Source organism: Struthio camelus, unplaced genomic scaffold (assembly GCF_040807025.1).
Source record: "Struthio camelus isolate bStrCam1 unplaced genomic scaffold, bStrCam1.hap1 HAP1_SCAFFOLD_48, whole genome shotgun sequence".
Taxonomy (NCBI): domain Eukaryota; kingdom Metazoa; phylum Chordata; class Aves; order Struthioniformes; family Struthionidae; genus Struthio; species Struthio camelus.
The window spans coordinates 627,634-635,533 of NW_027182705.1; the positions used below are offsets into that span (position 1 = coordinate 627,634).

Below are 7,900 nucleotides of genomic sequence, written 5' to 3' on the forward strand. Positions count from 1 at the left end.
CTGGAGCTATTCATCTTGGATCACATCTCTGGCTACATGAAGGAGAAGAAGGTGCCTGGGAAGAGTCAGCACGGATTTACTGAACATAAATCATTCCGAACCAACATGATTGCCTTCTGTGATAAAAGACCTGTACTTGTGGCAGAAGAAAGAGTAGGAGATGTCATTCACCACAGTTTTAGCCAGACTTTTGGCACTGTCTCCCACAACATTCTTGTATCCAAGGGAGGCCTTACAGCAGGCTGGGTCGACATTCAGATGGGTGAAAAGCTGGTTGGATGGTGGAGCTCAGAGGGTTTTTGTGAGTGGGTCAGGCTTCACCAAGAAGCCAGTGGCAAGTGGAGGATGCAGGGGTCTACACTGCAACCTGACCTGTCTGACAGGCTCATCAGCGGCCTGGAGGACATCTGTCTTATCCCAGTTGCAGATGACAGCGAATGGGGCAGAACAGTCATGTGCCTGAGGGCTGCCTTTCAGAGGGAGCTTGGCAGGTGGGAAGAATGGGCTGTCAGGAACTCTGTGAAATGCAACAAGGACAAATGCCCTATCTTCACCTGGGAAAGACCAACATCCTGCAGTGACACGGGCTGGGGAGTTCTGGGTGGGCAGCAGCTCTGCACAAAAGGACGTGGCGATCTTTGTGGGCAGCGAGCTGGACGTGAGGCTGCAACGGAGACCACAGCATTGTGGGTTGCATGACCAGGAGCACAGCCAGGAGATGGAGGGAAGTGATGATGCCCCTCTACTCAGCACTCATCCGAGCACATCTAGATACATCATCCTTTCAGGCAGCCTAGAGAAGAACGCTGTTGATCACTCAGAGTTCAGTGTCAGGCGGCCAATGTGTTTGGGGGCCGGAGCACTTGTCCTGGGAGGAGAGGCTGAGGGAACAGGTCTTGTTCAGCCTGGAGAAGGAAAGGTTTCTGAGGGTACCCATTGCAGCATCCCAACTCAAGCTTACCACCAATAAAGAACCTGGTATGTGCAGAGAGTCATGGCAGGACAACGAGAAGCAATAAAGCTGCCACAAGTGCAGCTAAAATTGGATTTAAGGGAGAAAAATCAATCTGGGGCCTGGAAGGTTCTCAGTTCAAGGTTTATTGTGGGTGACTGCTTGTTCAGAATGGGCCCTCCTCACCGTCTACAACACCTGCACATTACAACACAGTGCCCAATGAGTGTGACGCATACAGAAAGTCATGGCATGAGGGTGACTGCACTCTAATTTGCCTAAGGACCTTACTGGATGCAGTAAAATCCAGAAGGACTGGAAGAGCCTTACATATCTGAGGCAGGCATAGGTAATGTTGACTTTGTCCCTGTGGGAGGCCGAGGGAGCTGGGTTGGTTCATCCTGGAGAAGAGGAGGCTTTGGGGAGATCAAATAACAGCCTGCCCATAGCCACCAGGAGGTCATCATGAAGATGGAGGCAGGCCCTTCACTGTTGTACACGACAGGAGGAAGAGGCCCAATGGGCACTAGCTGAAACAAGAGCAGATCAGGCTGGGGATAAGAAAACACATTTTACCCATGGACTGGGTAAAGTCACGCCAAGCACTGGGGCAGGTTGCCCAGAGACGCTGTGCCATCTCCATCCTCAGAGGTTTTCAAGTCCTAAATGAATGAAGCCCTGAGCAACCTGGTAGGATCTGATAGTTGACCCTGCCTTGGGAAGGAGGTTGGGCTAGAGACCTCCAGAGGCCCCTCCCAGCATGAAGGATTCTGCATTTTCTTCCACCCCACATCTTCCTTTGTGGACGTGGAATCAGAGAAACTCTTCAGCTTCCCTGTGACCATGGCAGTGTGTCAGACAGAAGTAGGAGCAGATCAACAGCATGTTTCTTGTCCTGCTCTGGTTAGTGTCATTCCCATTCAGGAGTGCTTTGCAGGTACCCGCAGTGAGCACTGATTTTTTTTTTCTTTTGCTTCACCTTTTATTGCATTATGCCCTCTTTTCCACCTGACAAGGTCTTCTCTTTTACCATCCTGATCCCCGCCCATGCAGTCAGCACACACCTGTTTCCCGATCTCCACTGGCCCTGGTTATACGTTCTTTGTACATTCATTGGGCCTCTCTGAGATGGTGTCTGTGGTGATTTCTACATTTGCCAGCAGCTCCGTTAAACTAGCACCTCCTTTTATTATCCGCAGTGTCCTGCAATGCCTCATGCTGTTATCCTGTCAGAGGCACAGGAAGACAGGACGAGCCATCTGTACACGCATATTAAGAGCTGACACAAAGGAGCTCGAGTCCAGAGGGGCCTTGAGAAACTTGGGGTTTTGTCCAACACAAACCTCATGGAGTTGTGCAAGGAAAAGTGGCCAGTCCTGCATTGTGGGAGCAAAAAACCCTGCAGGTTTTCTCAGGACAGGCTGAGAGCTGACCATCAGAGGAGTGACCCTGAGGAGAAGGGCCTGGACATGACGAGGGATGCCAGAGGAGCCAGCAGTGCATGCTTGCAATAATGAGGCCAGCTGCATATGGGGTTGCATTAGGAAGACCCTAGCAGCCCAGACAAGGGCAGCTCTCATCCCCCTTGACTCAGCACTGGTGTGGCCACATCTGGAAGAGTGTGTCCCCGTGTGGGCTTCCCAGTGCTGGAGGAATGGGGAGGACCTGGAGAGAGTCCAGGGGAGGTCTCCCAAGATGGGAGAAGGGTCCTGATGCACAAGGCCTTTATGGAGAGGAAGAAAAGGAAGAAGAAAGAGCTAAAAAATAAATGCAGCTTAAGAAGTTCAGACTGAATTTTTGGACAGGACACCCAGACGGAGTCGGTAGTGAGCCCCTGGTTTTGTGTTTAGATGAAAAGCCAATGAAGGTAAAGAGTCATCAGTAAGGGTGGTCAGATGCCTGGGGGAGAATAAAGTGGGGGAGCAGGTTGGGTGCTGTCCCATCCTGCAGGCAGCCTTGCACACCCCCACCCTCACCCTGCCCCCACAAAGAGCCCTGAGCCAAGTCGGAGCGAAAGCACCACCCCACCCAGGGGCTGGGTGTCAGTGCTGGCCCATGTTGTAGGGTAACACACAGCAAGGGTGACTTGGTGTCACAGCCACCTGCACATTTCCTTTGCCAACCTGCAACAAGTGCCTCCACCTTTCTGCTCTCATCCGCCCCTGGGGAGGCTTTCTTGGGAATGGTCCTCAGGGGGACCCATTAACACTCCCCAAAACTTGGGACTTAATTCCGACTTGACCTTCTTGAGTGTTTCTTCTCAGTTCCCTCTCAGTGTCTGAGGTTCAGGGACTCAGCACCACATACACTCAAGGAGGGATTCAAAGGCCAGAAGCCCTCACAAGCCAGGCCACTCCCCAGCATTTTCGTCAGCTCTCAGTTCTGGTGAGGCTAAGTGGAGAGCTCTCAGGAGGGCACTTACAAGAGGAACATTTCCATCAGCAACAACAAAAAAAATCACATGCTGGCTTTCACAGTTTTCTTCTTGTTTCAGCTTGGAGAATCCCTGTTATCCACATTCCTGGATTCCTCCTGATTCAGAGGGTCTCCTGATGACACCTGGATGTGTAGGAAAGGCAGGATTTCTGGTATGGGACATGTGTGGACAACCTTCCTCCTCCCCTCCCCAGCCCGGCCACTTCTCCCATCAGCCCCTGGGGACCTACTTGGCTCTTGTTAACATCGAACCCTTTTCCCCTCGCCTCTGTAGCTGAGGGTTACAGCTCCTGTGCCCCAAGTCCCACCTGCTTCCCTTAGAGAAGTGGATGTTATTGCTAGGCCACTCTTCATCATTTTTGAAGGGTCCTGGAGAACAGGAGAGGTGCCTGACGAATGGAAGAAAGCCCATGTCACTCCAGTCTCCAAAAAGGGCAAGAGGGAGGAGGCCAGGAATCTACAGGCCTCTCAGCCTCACCTCCACCCCTGCAAAGGTGATCCTGGAGGGCATCACTAAGCATGTGGAGGACAAGAAGGTGATCAGGAGTAGTCAGCATGGATTCACCAAAGGGAACTCATGCTTGACCAATCTGATAGCCCTTTAAGATGGAATGACTGGCTGGGTAGTTGAAGGGAGAGCAGTGGGATTTGTCTGCCTGGACTTCAGCAAGGCTTTGGACACTGTCTCCCATCACATCCTCCTAGGGAAGCTCAGGAAGAGTGGTTTGGATGAGTGGATAATGAAGGTGGATTGTGAACTGGCTGGATGGCCGAGCGCAGAGGGTTGTGACCAGCGACGCAGAGTCAAGTTGGAGGCCGGTAGCTAGCGGTGTCCCCCAGGGGTCAGTCCTGGGTCCAGTCTTGTTCCATGTATTCCTCAATGACCTGGAGGAAGGGACAGAGTGCACCCTCAGCAAGTTTGCTGATGCTACTAAACTGGGGGGAGAGGCGAAGACACCAGAAGACTGTGCTGCCATTCAGAGGGACCTGGACAGGCTGGAGAGGTGGGCGGAGAGGAACCTCATGAAGTTCAACAAAGGCAAGTGCGGGGTCCTGCACCTTGGGAGAAATAACCCCAGGCAGCAGTACAGGCTGGGGGCTGAGATGCTGGAAAGTAGCTCTGCAGAGAAGGACCTGGGAGTCCTAGTGGACAACAAGTTAAGCCTGAGGCAGGAATGTGCCCTTGTGGCCAAGAAGGCCAATGGGATCCTAGGGTGCATTAGGCAAAGTGTTGCCAGCATGGTCGAGGGAGGTGATCCTGCCCCTCTCCTCAGCCCTGGGGAGGCCTCACCTGGAGGATTGTGTCCACTTCTGGGCTCCCCAGTACAAGAAAGACATGGAACTCCTGGGGCTCAGGAACCTTAGGGAATTCAAGAGAGAAAAATGCCCACTCCTGCCCCAGGAGGGAAGAACCCCTTGCAGTGACCCACGAAGGAGACAGACTGGCCGGGAGCAGCTCTGTGGCCAAGGCCCTGAGGGTCCTGGTTCTGAGAAAGCTGAACAGGAGCCAGCAGTGTGCCCTGGCAGCCAGGAAGGCCAACAGCACCCTGGCCTGTATGTGCAGGAGCACGGCCAGTAGCTCAAGGGAAGTGAACATCTGCCTTTGCTCACCACTCGTTGGACCTCCATTTAGAGGCTGTGTCCAGAGTTGGGCCCCCCCTCCGCCCACTTCAGGAACAACATAGACCAACTCGAGCAAGCTCAGTGGAGGTCCCCCAAGGGGCTCAGGGGCTGGAGCCCTTGTCGTGGGAGGGGAGGATGAGGGAGCTGGCCTTGTTCATCCTGGGGAAGAGAGGGTTTCAGGGGGACCTGAGGGTAACCTCTGGCTCTTCTGAGCAGTGCACGGTGTGAGGATGAGAGACCACAAGCATAAGCTGAAACAAAAGAGGTTCTGGCTGGAGAGGGGGAGAAACTTTTTACAATGAGGACAGAAAGACAGAGGCAACCGAGACCAGTGGTGCAGTCTCCATCCGTGGAGCTCCTCAAGACCCAGCTGGATAAACCCCTGAGTAACCTCATCTGACCTCATAGGTCACCAGCTGTGACCTGGAGGTTGGGCTGGAGACCTCCTGAGGTCCCTTCCCACCCTTCTCTCCCATTCCCCTTCCTTCCGGCAGATCAGCACTGCGTCAGTTAATCTTGTCTAAAGGAAGGAGAAAAGACCACTTGCCCTTGCAGAGATGGGAAAGGAAGCTCAGGGGCTGGGAAATAGTAGCGGCAGTAAATAGCGGGATATTAGCCAAGATGTGAAATTGCAGGACATGACAAGGGTTTCACTATCAGGGCTTATTAAAGGGTCATAGCTCTAGGTGTGGGATTTGTCTCAAGTCACCTTAACCATCTAGAAACACACATATACACACATCTTTTTCATCAGACTTTTATTAGATGACCTGGAGAAATATTTGGTTTTTGTTCTTATGACCTCTTCGCTCCCTTTCCATTTCAACCTCACAAAACACATGCTCCTTGAGGGGTTCCTGGTGGGGAGCACACACCTTCCCCCATTGTCTCCTTGGCAGGTCACGTATGCACCCGAGGGGGTTTTACCACCCTGCCACAGCAATACTCGGAGCTCTTGGAGTTGGCCAAAGCTCTGCTGAGCCCTTTCCTCAGGGCCGCCCTGACCTCCCTGTTGTGCAGGCTGTAGATGAGGGGGTTGACCAGGGGTGTGAGGACGGTGTAGAAAAAGGAGAACACTTTGTAGAGCTGCCTCAGCTGGGGGGCTCTGGGCATCAGGTAGACAATGATGAGGGTGCCGTAGAAAACAGAGACAACGATGAGGTGAGAGGAGCAGGTGGAGAAGGCCTTCTGCCTGCCCACACTGGACGGGATCCTCAGGATGGCAGCTATGATGCATACGTAGGAGACCAGTGTGAACACGAAGGGGAAAACTGTATCCAGGACAGCTATTATGGAAGCTAGTAGTGTGACCAGCCTGGTGTCACTGCAGGTGAGCTCCAGCAATGGTGTGAAATCACAGAAGAAGTGGTCAATAACATTGGGGCCACAAAACCTTAAGTGGGACAAGAAAGAAGTGACTACTGTAGAGATAAGGAGTCCCACTAGCCAAGAGGCTGCTGCCAGCTGCAGAGAGACCTTCCAGGTCATGCGGCTTGCATAGAGCAGGGGCTGGCATATGGCCAAGTACCGATCGTAGGACATCATGGCCAGCAGGTAACACTCACTAACTGCAAAGGCAACAAAGAAATAGAACTGAGCCATACAGCCATGAGCAGAGATGATGCTGTCTCCAGTCAGGAAGCTGGCCAGCAGCCGGGGCAGGATGGTGGAGCTGTAGCAGGTCTCCAAGGAGGACAGATTGCCCAGGAAGAAGTACATGGGGGTGTGCAGGTGCCGGTCTGCCACCACCAGCACAACAATGAGCATGTTTGCGACCATTGTTACTGAGTAGATGATGAGTGAGAGGAGGAAGAGTGGTGCCTGGAGCGAGGAGACAACATTCCCCATTCCCAGCAGGAGAAACTCCTTTGGCGATGTGCAATTCTCCCATTCCCCTTTCTCCACAGAGCGCCACAGGTCCCGCATTCCTCTTTCTCAACGAGGCAACCTACAAGAAAAAACATCTGTTTCTTTCCTTCTTTCTAGTGCAGAAGGATCAGGAAGGAAGTGGCTGTCAGAGAAAACACGGAGCCTGGCACTTTCCTGACCGCATTGGTGTTCCCTTTAGGGCCCCCATGACTACTGAAAGGAGGGAACTAGGGGTTTCCAGGGAGTTAAGCCATGCATCTGTGAGCTGCCCCTCGGAGGTGCTCCTTTCCTGCTTGGAGTAGAGGCAGAGGAGAGAAAGCATTCACTCCGACTGTGACAGTGTCTTTCTGGCACCCAAAGTTGTTCTGAATAGCAGCCACCGTTCCTAGCAGGCCAGGAGACCCCTTTCTGCAAGCACATCATGCCAGGTGCCCTTTTCCTCAGGGCAGGAGCATGGGCCCTGCACCAAACGGCTGACCTCAGCTCTCCAAAGCAGTTGTATTTGGAAGGGACAGGGCGTGTGCTTCCTTCGACAGTGCATGGCTCAGGAGTGGACATCCCCGGCACTGTGCAGCAGGACTTCCTCAGAGAGCTCTCAGAGAGAGCTTTGTGTGGCCTTCAGAGAGAAAAGGGAGCTGGACCTGAGAGAAGATGGACAGCTGAGCTAATCACTGATTGTGAGGAGGAGGGATTGGGAGCAGGGCAGGAGGGAAGAGGCCAGGGGAGATCATTCCCTTGGTGTAGGTGCCCCTCCAAGCAATGGTTTGGGAGGGGCTTGGGGCTGCCTGGTGGCACAGCCCAGCAGCTGGACCTCAGCACTGCCAGCTGTGCTCGCGGGGCTCTGGGCTGGCTCAGGGGCAGCAAAGGCACAAACTAACTCTGCACCAACCAACAAGCTCCCCAGCACTCTCCTCTGCTAACAAGGGCATCAGGAGAAACGTGTGGAGGGAAGGGGGAGCTGGAGTAGAAGACACCCAGCAAAGGACTTGCCCATCACTTTCCTCACCCATAGATGCCACC

General features: G+C 53.4%; 1 protein-coding gene across 1 annotated transcript; it reads right to left on the reverse strand.

Annotated features, from left to right (window-relative positions):
• Positions 1-5,911: 5,911 nt before the first annotated feature.
• Positions 5,912-6,937, reverse strand: LOC138065199 (olfactory receptor 10A4-like). The gene has a single exon (XM_068929412.1). It carries the CDS (start codon positions 6,935-6,937, stop codon positions 5,912-5,914), a length of 1,026 nt encoding a protein of 341 aa, XP_068785513.1.
• Between the last annotated feature and the right edge of the window lie 963 nt (positions 6,938-7,900).

What these genes read in the sequence shown, in the direction of transcription:
- LOC138065199 (XM_068929412.1), bottom strand. Translation starts at nt 6,937, where the DNA reads ATGCGGGACCTGTGGCGCTCTGTGGAGAAAGGGGAATGGGAGAATTGC.